The 12,793-nt window shown below is 48.0% G+C and overlaps 1 protein-coding gene across 1 annotated transcript in view; it reads left to right on the top strand.

Moving 5' to 3' along the window:
• Positions 1-10,116, top strand: part of ndufa13 (NADH:ubiquinone oxidoreductase subunit A13) — a 31,273-nt gene extending 21,157 nt beyond the window's left edge. The window contains exons 2-5 of the mRNA XM_086004403.1: positions 2,482-2,560; positions 5,578-5,649; positions 8,146-8,215; positions 9,878-10,116. Coding sequence (XP_085860529.1) covers positions 2,482-2,560; positions 5,578-5,649; positions 8,146-8,215; positions 9,878-9,997 — 341 coding nt within the window. The 3' untranslated portion in view covers positions 9,998-10,116. The remainder of the gene's footprint in view (positions 1-2,481; positions 2,561-5,577; positions 5,650-8,145; positions 8,216-9,877) is intronic.
• The last annotated feature ends 2,677 nt before the right edge of the window (positions 10,117-12,793 follow it).

The following is a 12,793-nucleotide window of genomic DNA, read 5'->3' as shown; positions in this document are numbered from 1 at the left end:
CTGTGTGTTTAATCATCTCGTTTAGTATGCCGTCTGTCCCGCAGGCTTTTCCTGGTCGCAGGTCCTTGAGTTTTTCAAGAAGTTCTTTTTCTGTTATTATGGCGTCTAGCGGGTTTTGGTTATCTTTTATGGCCATTTCTAGCTTTTCCAGTTTTTTGCATATTTGGTGTTGCTCTGGTCTTAGTGTGTTTTTCTGGTATAATTTTTCAAAGTGGTTTACCCATGTGTCCCCATTTTGAATGGCCAAATCTGTGGTAGCGAGTTCCACATTCTCACCACTCTCTGGGGAAAGAAGTTTCTCCTGAATTCCTTATTGGATTTATTAGTGACGATCTTCTATTGATGGCCCCTAGTTTGGGGTCCAACTCTCCTCATGAGTGACATTTGACTGGGCTGTGATGACTGTAATTGACCTGAATTACATTGCAAAAAAGCACACAGTTACAGACACGTACACACACACATTTCTTGGCCTTCAGAATTGGCTGTGAAGCACTTTGGGACGTCCTGAGGCTGTGAAAGGCGCTGTAGAAATGCAAGTTCTTTCTTTGTGAACAATTGGTATTCAGAGTGGGATCTGTGACCCCCCCTCCCCCCAGTGAGGTTTTGTGAAGGGATTTTAGGGAGTCTGCAGATCAACGTTTTTGTCTGGGGGGTGGGGGGGTCGCGGGGAAGTTGGATGTCCCGTGAGCGTAGTCCGTGGAGCACTCTGATTTTCATTACTTGTTGACTTAGTGTTGCTGGACACAACTATCGCAATCTCTGCAGTGACAACAGCAACAACTTGCATTTATATAGTGCCTTTAACGTAGTAAAAGTCCCAAGGTGCTTCACAGGAGCGTTCTCAAACAAAGCTTGACCGAGTCACATGAGATATTAGGACAGGTGACCAAAAGCTGGTCAAAGAGGTAGGTTTTAAGGAGCATTTTAAAGGAGGAGAGGCGGAGAGGTTTAGGGAGGGAATTCCAGAGCTCGGGGCCCAGGCAGCTGAAGGCACGGCCGCCAATGGTGGAGTGATGGAAATCGGGGATGCTCAAGAGGCCAGAATTGGAGGAGCGCAGAGATCTTGGAAGGCTGTAGGACTGGAGAAAATTACAGAGATAGGGAGGGGGCGAGGCCATGGAGGGATTTGAAAACAAGGATGAGAATTTTAAAATCGAGGCGTTGCTGGACCGGGTGCCAGTGTAGGTCAGCGAGCACAGGGGTGATGGGTGAACGGGACTCGGGGCGAGTTAGGACACGGGCAGCAGAGTTTCGGATGAGCTCAAGATTACGGAGGCTGGAAGGTGGAATGCCGGCCTGGAGTCATCTCTAGTAAAGATTCAAATTTTAGTTTTCTTCTCTTGTGTTTTGAACATAGGTCCAATAATGCAGCGTTTCTATTACTGGACGAGTAATCCAGAGAACGTGAGTTCCAATCCCACCATGACAGCTTGAGAATTTGAATTTAAGTTTTAAAAATCTGGAAATAAAAAGCTGATCTCAGTAAGAGTGACCATGAAGCTGTCAGATTGTCGTTAAAAACCCAACTGGTTCACTGATGTCCTTTCGGGAAGGAAACCTGCCGTCCTTACCCATCTGGGCCTATGTGTGACTCCAGTCCGACACCAACATGGTTGGCTCCTAACTGCCCCTCTGAAGTGGCCCAGCGAGTCACTCGGTTGTATCCAGAGTAACTAGGGATGGGTGCTAAATGCTGGCCTTGCCAGTGACTCCACATCCCAAGGAATAACTTTTTTTTAAACAGAGTCTCGACAGGAAATGATTTCGTTCAACTTAATTTTCTGATGCGAGCTTGCTAATCTGTGCATTACTGGCGAGGAGTGTTGCCGCAGTTTACTTGTATATCCTTTAATGTAGTACTCGCTGCTCACGATGTGGTCCCGCCTACACTGGGGAGACCCGACGCAGATTGGATGACCGCTTTGCGGAACGCCTCCGTTCAGTCAGTAAGCGCGACTCCGAGCTTCTGGTCGCCTGTAATTTTAATTCTTCGCCCTACTCCCACTCTGACCTCTCTGTCCTCGGCCTCTCACACTGTTCCAATGAGGCTCGAGGAACAGCACCTCATCTTTCGATTCGGCACTTTACAGCCTTCCAAACTCAACATGGAGTTCAACAATTTCAGACCATAACCACCACTCCCATTTTTTCGGACAGCAGCTGTTGATGATTCTGCTATTCCCATTTACACCTCCTCTAGACCCATCTTTTGTCTCTACCTGTCCCATTACCACCATCTGCTTTGCACCATCATCCCTTTTGTCTTTTAATATCTTCTGCTTTCCCTTTTGTTCTTTCCTCCCCTCCCCCTCTCCCTACCCCTGTACTTGCTTCAAACCTGTTACATCTCGAACTTTGTCCAATTCTGACGACAGGTCATCTGTTTCTCTCTCCACAGATGCTGCCTGACCAGCTGAGTATTTCCAGCATTTTCTGTTTATACGCCACGGTTACCATCTGTGTGTTTATACCCGATAGGTTACAGCATGTTTGGGATTGGAATCGGAGTTTTAATCTTTGGCTACTATAAGCTCTTCAAGTGGAACAGGGAGAGAAGGTATGTCGTGCCCCCTGGGCCTGGGCTAGTTTATTGTCGGCTCAATTCATAGAATCATAGAAATTTATGGCACAGAAGGAGGCCATTCGGCCCATCGTGTGTGCGCTGGTCAAAAAAAGAGCTATCCGGCCTAATCCCACTTTCCAGCTCTCGGTCTGTAGCACTGCAGGTTACGGCACTTCAAGTGCATATCCAAGTACTTTTTAAATGTGATGAGGGTTTCTGCCTCTCCCACCCTTTCAGGCAGTGAGTTCCAGACCCCCACCACCCTCTGGGTGAAAAAAGTTCTCCTCAACTCCCCTCTAATCCTTCTACCAATTACTTTAAATCTCTGCCCCCTGGTTATTGACCTCTCTGCTAAGGAAAATAGGTCCTTCCTATCCACTCTATCTAGGCCCCTCATAATTTTATACACCTCAATTAAATCTCCCCTCAGCCTCCTCTGTTCCAAAGAAAACAACCCCAGCCTGTCCAATCTTTCCTCATAGCTAAAATTCTCCGGTCCTGGCAACATCCTCGTAAATCTCCTCTGCACCCTCTCTAGTGCAATCACATCTTTCCTGTAATGTGGTGACCAGAACTGTACACAGTATTCTAGCTGTGGCCTAACTAGTGTTTTATACAGTTCAAGCATAACCTCCCTGCTCTTGTATTCTATGCCTCAGCTAACAAAGGCAAGTATCCCGAAGGCCTTCTTAACCACCTTATCTACCTGTCCTGCTACCTTCAGGGATCTGTGGACATGCACTCCAAGGTCCCTCTGATCCTCTACACTTCTCAGTGTCCTACCATTTATTGTGTATTCCCTTGCCTTGTTAGCCCTCCCCAAATGCATTACCTCACACTTCTCCAGGTTGAATTCCATTTGCCACTTTTCTGCCCATCTGACCAGTCCATTGACATCTTCCTGCAGTCTGCAGCTTTCTTCCTCACTATCAACCGCACGAGCAATTTTTGTATCATCTGCAAACTTCTTAATCATGCCCCCTACATTGAAGTCTAAATCATTGATATACAGTATGCACCATGTGCACAGCATGGCCTGTTTCTGTGCTGTAGGTTCAATGAATTCCACCAGCTGGTGTCAAAAATCCAGAATCAACAGCTCTTGGGTGACACTCTGCCCCCTGCTGGAGATCAGAGGGAAAACCTCCAACGCTGGGAATGATCGAATCTTTTCAGGTTTAAGAACACAAGTTGATAAGAATTAGGAGCAGGGGTAGGCCATTCAATAAGATTATGGCTGATCTTCGGCCTCAACTCCACTTTCCTGCCCGATCTCCATATCCCTTGATTCCCCATGAGTCCAAAAATCTAGCGATCTCGGCCTTGAATATACTCAACGACTGAGCCTCCACAGCCCTCTGGGGTAGAGAATTCCAAAGATTCACAACCCTTTGAGTGAAGAAATTCCTCCTCATCTCAGTCCTAAATGGCCGACCCGTTATTCTGAGACTGACCCTAGTTCTAGACTCCCCAGCCAGGGGAAACATTCAACATCTACCATGATTTTATTCTCCACGTGAGCCTCTTGCTGTAATGAAAGTCTGCTGCTTATCTCCCCCCCCCCCCCCCCCCCTTTAATATTCCTCCTTTTCAAGCAACTTATTTAATTCCTTTTTAAAGAGACGTTATAGACTCTGCTTCAACAGCGGTTTACAGCAGAGAATTCCACATTCTAACCTCCTCTAATTGATTTTGCGATTATCTTCCCATTTCTGCCCACTTTACTGTCTGACTGAGCAGTGGAAGCAATCTGGGACTATTCACCGTATCGGGACCTTTTATAATCTCGAAGACCTCTATCAGGTCACCTCTCTCAGCTCTAGTGGGGGAAAAAATCCTTAACTTCTCAAATCTCTTCGTTAATGTAATCTTCAATTTACAGTAACAACCTAGTGAATCTCTGCTCCACCTCCTCCATTGCATTTATGCCCATTCTATAACGGGGTGCCGTATCTCTTCAGATTCACCAGAGTTGTCAGATTGCACAGCAGGTCAGTTAGCATCTCTTAAAATCCGTCTTTCGGTTCAGACGTTAAACCGAGGCCCCGTCTGCCCCCTTTCAGGTGGACGTAAAAGATCCCACAGCCACTATTTTGAAGAAGAGCAGGGGGGGCGGGGGGGGGTGTTCTCCCCGGTGTCCTGGGGCCAATATTTATCCCTCGACCAATATCACTAAAAAAAAAAAAAACATTATTTGGTCGTCATCACATTGCTGTTTGTGGGAGCTTGCTGTGCGCAAATTGGCTGCTGCGTTTCCCACATTACAACAGTGACTCCACTTCAAAAAGTACTTTGGGCCGTCCTGAGGCTGTGAAAGGCGCTATAGAAATGCATGTTTGTTCTTTATTTTCTTGCTCTGTCATCCCACAGTAAGATTTGTATCTTAACACTTCATTTTATGAAATCTTTACCAAGTGTTTTTGCCACGATTAGAAACAGAAGATAGGAGCAGGAGTAGGCCATTCGGCCCCTCGAGCCTGCTCCGCCTTTCAATGCGATCATGGCTGATCATCCAAATTCAGTACCCTGTCCCGGCTTTCTCCCCATACCCCTTGATCCCTTTAGCCTTAAGAAATATATCCAACTCCTTCTTGAATATATTTAATGAATTGGCCTCTACTGCCTTCTGTGGTAGAGAATTCCACAGGTTCACCACTCTCTGGGTGAAGAAATTCCTCCTCATTTCTGTCCTAAATGGCTTACCCCTTATCCTTAGACTGTGACCCCTGGTTCTGGACTCCCTGACCATCGGGAACATCCTTCCTGCATCTAGTCTGTCCAGTCCTGTCAGAATTTTATAAGTTTCAATGAGATCCCCTCTCATTCTTCTAAACTCCAGCGAGTATAAGCCCAATTGACCCAATCTCTCCTCATATGTCATTCCTGCCATCCCAGGTATTATAACTTTCTGTTTTCATTAACCAGTTTTAATATTTTTGTTCTTGCAAACCTGTTTCTGCATTAATCTTTGGTGACAGATTTCCTGTTTCACGTGTATTTTTATTTTATAGGCGCCTGCAAATTGAAGACCTGGAAGCCCGTATAGCAATGCTGCCCCTGCTGCATGCTGAACAGGATAGGAGGCAAGTTGGAGAGGTGTCTGCTTTTGAATAGGTTGAGAAAGAGTGCGTGTGTTTCAGTGTGGAGTTGGACCCCTTTAAAGCCACAAAGTTTAATTGTTAAGTAAACACAGACGCGGGTCAGTAAGAGTCTGATTGTTAATACGTTAGCAAAATACTGCGGATGCTGGAAATCCGAAATAACAACAGAAAACGCTGGAAAAACTCAGCAGGCCAGGCAACATCCGTGGAGAGAGAAACAGAGTCAATGTTTCGGGTCGGAGACCCTTGGTCAGAACTGGAAAAAAGCAGGAAATGGAAAGCAAGTTTAGGGGCTGGGAAAAGGGGGAGGGGATGAAAGAACAAAAGGGAAGGTCAGTGATTGGATAGAAAGCAGGAGAGATTAAGAGACGAGAGGCGAGAGGAGGTGGTAATGGGACAGGCTAAGGAACAAATGATGGCTCTAGATGGGGTGTGAATTGCGCCGGCAGAGTGAAGGACAGCTGTCCTGTGGGAGGGAAGAAAAAAAAGGGCCAAACAAAAAGTGCGGATAAAAAAAAGAAGAAAATATATATATGTGATAGGGGCCGAGGTTATGATCTGAAATTATTGAACTCGATATTGAGTCCGGAAGGCTGCAGAGTGCCTAATCGGAAGATGAGGTGCTGTTCCTCGAGCTTACGCTGAGCTTCCGTGGAACAATGCAAGAGGCCGCAGACGGTGAGGTCTGAGTGCGAATAGAGCGGTGAATTAAAGTGACAGGCCACCAGGAGCTTGGGACTGAACGGAGGTGTGATTGTTATTTGGTTGGAGATCTTGGCAGATTGGATCGTGCTTGTCAGTTGCAGGCCACAGCTTGGGATCGCCCAGCATTTTATATTAAAAGTCTTGCACTTCCTATAAACGTCACACTTGCTTCCTGTCACACTTCAGGTGTCGTACTTTGTTGGTAACAGCGTTGTTGTTATGAAACAGCAGCTCGTACGACCCCAGAAGCAATGCCATGGGGGAGGGGGCCATGGCCTAAGGAAAGTTGGTTGCGCTTGTTCTCGCTGGAAGTTTTACTCTCATTTCCAGCAGCAATTTTCCCGCTAGATATAGAATAAGGGACAGTGTCAAGCGCACAGTGCAATAACTCAGCCTGTCGTAGGCCTGCTTCCTAACTGGCACTGTTGGGAGGCAATCCTGTCCGCTATTTAAAGAATGGTGGGATGTAACAATGTTTTCAGTCCGGGCCTTTTTCATTCACGCACCGTGCGTGGAATGGGCGAGTGCCGTAGAGGCCAAAAACCGGGGAGCATTCAAGAAACAGTTGGATTTTGTAATTGGACATTAAAGCTATAGAGTGTCAGCCATGGTTCAGTAGCACCCTTGCCTCAGAGTCAGAAGGTTGTGGGTTCAAGTCCCACTCCGTGAGACTTGAGCACTTAATTCAGGCTGACACTCCATAGAAACATAGACGATAGGAGCAGGAGTAGGCCATTCGGCCCCTCGAGCCTGCTCCGCCATTCAATGAGATCATGGCTGATCATCCAAATTCAGTACCCGGTCCCTGCTTTCTCCCCATATCCCTTGATCCCTTTAGCCTTAAGAGCTCGGGGGTCGCGTAAGGGCTCCAGAGAAGGCTAAGAGTAGATTTCATGGAGGTTTTTAAAAATATGAAGGGTTTTGATAGGATTTGAATACGGAAAGCCTATTTCCTCCAGTTGGGGTGTCAGTGATGAGGAGGGTCATGAATTTAAAATCATCACTGAGCGAGGAGAGGGGTTCGGAGAAATTTAGTCCCACAGAGGGTTGTTGGAGCAAGGATTGCTTTGCCAGAGGGAGTGGTTCAGGCAGTGACCAATGCATCCTTTTATGGGGAAAATTGGATGAATATGTGAATCGGAACAAGAGACAGGCCTATGGGGAGAGAGGAGGGCAGTGGGATCAGTTTTGGTTTGATCTGGCAGAGTGCTGGCACAGACATGATGGGCAGAATGGCCTCCTTCTGAGCTGTGAACTTGTAGGGTTTTCTCCTCATGCGGGCTGAATGGCCTTTCCCCTCCATATCTAGGAGTGACCTTTCACTCCACAGATGAATACAGTCGTACAGGAAACTTTGGTTTATCCGGAGGTTAAAAGTCCGGAAAGCTCTATCTACCGGCAAAATTCAGGAGCCGTTTCCTATAAGTTTTTTTACTTCTCGTTGCTTTTTTTTTCCCCAGTCAGGCTCTGCAAGGTCTGTAGCTAAGCAACAGCTTCAGCTAGAGACGCTTGCAGCTGCAGCTGACTGTTTTGAAGCTGTTGCTAAGCAACAGGGTTTGTTGATTCACACGGAGCTGAAAAGCTCCGTATGTTTCAACATGTCCGGCAGTTTTGATCTAACGGCAACAGCTCGGTCCCGTCGGTGCCGGATATCACAAAGTTTCCTGTACTAGAAAAATAGAATTAAAAAAAAACCTTTATTGAAATTTGTCTTTCCGTTCTGCCGCTTTGTCTTTCATATATCTGATTCTCTCTCTCCCACTTTTTTTTTAGGATTCTGCGTATATTAAAGGAGAACCTTGAGGAAGAGGCCAAAATTATGAAGGATGTTCCAGGCTGGAAGGTAAATGGGGCTCATTTGATGCATTGATGTAGCGCTGGGTGGCATAGTGGTTAGCACTGTTGCCTCACAGCGCCAGGGACCCGGGTTCAAATCCGGCCTCGGGCGACTGTCTGTGTGGAGTTTGCACATTCTCCCCGTGTTTGCGTGGGTTTCCTCCGGGTGCTCCGGTTTCCTCCCACAGTCCAAAGATGTGCGGGTTAGGTTGATTGGCCATGATAAAAATTGACCTAGTGTTAGGGGGGATTAAATACACGGGGTTACGGGGATAGGGCTTGTGTGGGATGGCTGTCGGTGTAGGGACCGGGTGCTAGGGTTTGGATGATCAGCCATGATCTCGTTGAATGGCGGAGCAGGCTCGAAGGGCCGAATGGCCTACTCCTGCTCCTATCTTCTATGTTTCTATGTAACGGGTTAGGCGCTTGACTTCAGTTCTGGGACTTGGGTTTAAGACCAGCCCAGATTGATGCAGTGAAAACATCACAGAATCACAGAAACCCCACAGTGCAGATAGAGGCCATTTTGGCCCATCGAGCCTGCACCGACACATATCCCACCTGATCCCTGTAACCCCACGTATTTAATCCCCCTAACACTATCAATTTATCATAGCCAATCAACTTAACCCGCACATCTTTGGACTGTGGGAGGAAACCGGAGCACCCAGAGGAAACCCACGCAAACACGGGGAGAATGTGCAAACTCCACACAGACAGTCGCCCGAGGCCGGATTCGAACCCGGGTCCCTGGCGCTGTGAGGCAACAGTGCTAACCACTATGCCACCGTGCTGCCCCTAAACATCCTCTGCCTATTGGCCGTAACAGCCGTGTTATGTTAGCACAGTGGTTATGTCACTGGACTAGTAATCCAGAGGCCTGGACTAATGATCCAGAGACATTAGTTCAAATCCCACCACAGCAGCTGGGGAATTTCAATTAATTAAATAAATCTGGACCATGAAAACCCATCTTGTCGTCAAAACCCATCTGGTCCACTAATGTCCTTTAGGGAAGGAAACCTGCCGTCCTTACCCGGTCTGGCCTATATGTGACTCCAGACCCACAGCAATATGGTTGACTCCTAACTGCCCCTCTGAAATGGCCCAGCGAGCCACTTGGTTGTATAAGGTGGCTCACCAGCACCTTCTCAAGGGCAACTAGGGATGGGCAATAAATGCTGGCCTTGCCAGCGACTCCCGTGAACGAATTAAAAAAAAAAAAAAACATGCAAAATAAATCCGGTGAGTGGCGAGCCTCAACCCATCCCAAAGGGCTTGTGCCGACAGCACAAACTTAATTGGCAATGTCGGGTCGGTGTAAGGATGGGAACCGGGGGGTGGGGTAAAGTTATCGCACTGATGCAATAAGCGTGCTCTTCTGAGTTTAGGGTTGGAGCAGGTTGTTGGGGCAGGGTGGCGTATTCGTTGTTTTTGTATCTTCGCACTCTTCCCTCGGAGGATAGCGCGAAGCAGAGGAATGATCCGCGGGGTGATTAACTGTCTTGACAGGCCGCGACACAACCCATACGATGCATGCGCACGCACCAGACGCGAATGCCATAGCAACAGGAGGTGGCCATTCAGCCCGTAGAGTTCCATTTTGATTGAAGTGGGGGGGGAGTTCCATTTTGATTGAATAACTGTGTGACTGCATCTCCTGTTGCAGGTTGGCGAGAGCGTTTACCACTCCGACCGCTGGTTCACGCCCTCGGTGGAGGAAATGTTTAACCTTCGACCCCGGGAGGAATACATCCAAGCGAAGTACGGGTTCCAGTGGTACGTGTGAGCGCCACGCGAGGGCAGCTGGACTTTAACTGGGGGAATCTGGCCTTTGGCCCCGAAAGGTCACCTCCACAAGAACTCTTGCTCCGCGTGTGGTATTGTTAATAAAAACTGTTGTGCGTCTTTGGTTCAGTTTTGTGTTTTTTTTGCATTATTTTAAGAAATTGGTTTAATCTGTGTAAAGAAATAAAGAAAGACTTGCGCCTTTCACAACCTCGCGATGTCTCAAAGTGCTTTACAGCCAATGAAGTACTTTTGAAGTGTGGTCACTGTTGTAATGTAGGAAACAACGACAGCCAATTTGCACACAGCAAGCTCCCACAAACAGCAATGTGATCATGACCCAGATAATCTGTTTTAGTGATGTTGGTTGAGGGATAAATGTCGGCCAGGACACCGAGGAGAACTCCCCTGCTCTTCTTCGAAATAGTGCCACAGGATACTTTACATCCACCTGAGAGGGCAGACGGGGCCTCGGTTTAAACTCTCGTTCGAAAGACGGATTAGAAAAGAGAAGACTTAGAGGAGACCTGATAGAGGTCTTTAAAATGATGAATGGGTTGGACAGGGTAGATGTGGAGAGAATGTTTCCACTTGTGGGAGAATCCAAAACTGGGGGCCATCAATACAAGATAGTTACTGATCAACCCAATAGGGAAATAAGGAGAAATTTCTTCACTGAGTGGTTAGAATGTGGAACTCGCTACCACAAGAAGTGGTTGCGGCAAACAGCTTAGATGCTTTCAAAAGGAAACTAGAGGTGTACACGAGAGAGAAGGGGATAGAAAGATACGGGAGGAGGCTCGTGTGGAGTCTGAACACCAGCCCAGACTAGTTGGACCGAATGGCCTGTTTCTGTGCTGTATATTCTATATAATTTGTCTCTTCCCCTTTATAGACTCCAAAAATGTTTTAGCAAAAACTTGGAAATGGCCAGGATCCATCAGTGTGCACCATTCTCCGAGGCCGTCCGCAGATTTCATCCCGCGTATGTGATCCTTCCACAGTCGTTGTAACAGGACTAGAGCAATTGCGTAGACACAGAGCGAGTGTTTCCACTTGTGGGGGAGAGCAAAACTAGAGGCCATCGATATAAGACAGTCACCAAGAAATGGGGAATTCAGGAGAAACTTCTTTGCCTAGAGAGTGGTGAGAATGTGGAACTTGCTGCCACAGGGAGTGGTTGAGGCGAAGATGCATTAGTGGAGCGCAAACACCGACACGGACTGTTTGGGCCGAATGGCCTGTTTCTGGGCCGTGTAGTCTATGTAAGTGGAGTTAGTTCTGAAAGGAAGACTTGTTCCTCCTTCGTCAACTCGATCTCCAGAAGTAAATACCAAGCCGAGTACTTAATCCCGCTCCCAAGGTTTCCGGGGACCCTCTACAGGACTTTCTAAAAATCCATCTTAAACAAGAGGGGAAGTTATTTGTTGTGAAAATGTAGCCCTCCAATCACCTGAGATCGACGCAAAGTCTCCCCTCGTTGATTGTGAGAAGGCAGCTTGGGAATCTTCAAACTGAGTTGGATGAAATGCACAGGTGAAAAACGATGGTTGATGAGATTTATTTGGGACAGGTGCACTCGGAGATGGTGGTGAAATAACCACGGATAAAATTGAGAGCTCGAGGAGATTCAGCAGATTAGCCACTCATCAATTGATGGCCATTTAAGAGCAGAAATCAACTCGAACCACTAGCAAAACAGAATTTAAGTCCATGCTTTGGTCAGACCTCACCTTGAGCGCTGTGTCCAGTTCTGGTCAGTCCCACCTTGAGCACTGTGTCCAGCTCTGGTCAGTCCCACCTTGGGCACTGTCCAGTTCTGGTCAGACCCATCTTGAGCACTGTGTCCAGTCTGGTCAGACCGCACCTTGAGCACTGTGTCCAGTTCTGGTCAGTCCCACCTTGAGCACTGTGTCCAGCTCGGGTCAGTCCCACCTTGGGCACTGTGTCCAGTTCTGGTCAGACCCATCTTGAGCACTGTGTCCAGTCTGGTCAGACCGCACCTTGAGCACTGTGTCCAGTTCTGGTCAGTCCCACCTTGAGCGCTGTGTCCAGTTCTGGTCAGTCCCACCTTGAGCACTGTGTCCAGTTCTGGTCAGTCCCACCTTGAGCACTGTGTCCAGTTCTGGTCAGTCCCACCTTGAGCACTGTGTCCAGTTCTGGTCAGTCCCACCTTGGGCACTGTGTCCAGTTCTGGTCAGTCCCACCTTGAGCACTGTGTCCAGTTCTGGTCAGTCCCACCTTGAGCACTGTGTCCAGTTCTGGTCAGACCCACCTTGAGCACTGTGTCCAGTCTGGTCAGACTGCACCTTGAGCACTGTATCCAGTTCTGGTCAGACCACACCTTGAGCACTGTGTCCAGTCTGGTCAGACCCACCTTGAGCACTGTGTCCAGTTCTGGTCAGTCCCACCTTGAGCACTGTGTCCAGTTCTGGTCAGACCACACCTTGAGCACTGTGTCCAGTCTGGTCAGACTGCACCTTGAGCACTGTGTCCAGTTCTGGTCAGACCCACCTTGAGCACTGTGTCCAGTTCTGGTCAGACCCACCTTGAGCACTGTGTCCAGTTCTGGTCAGACCCACCTTGAGCACTGTGTCCAGTTCTGGTCAGACCCACCTTGAGCACTGTGTCCAGTCTGGTCAGACCCACCTTGAGCACTGTGTCCAGTTCTGGTCAGACCCACCTTGATCACTGTGTCCAGTTCTGGCCAGACCCACCTTGAGCACTGTGTCCAGTTCTGGTCAGTCCCACCTTGAGCACTGTGTCCAGTTCTGGTCAGACCCACCTTGAGCACTGT

The sequence above is a fragment of the Somniosus microcephalus genome, chromosome 13, assembly GCF_052327205.1.
Source record: "Somniosus microcephalus isolate GS21.2 chromosome 13, FLI_Smic_1.0, whole genome shotgun sequence".
Taxonomy (NCBI): Eukaryota; Metazoa; Chordata; class Chondrichthyes; order Squaliformes; family Somniosidae; genus Somniosus; species Somniosus microcephalus.
The sequence above is the reverse complement of the archived record's forward strand: the minus strand, read 5'-3'. Positions and strand labels throughout refer to the sequence as shown.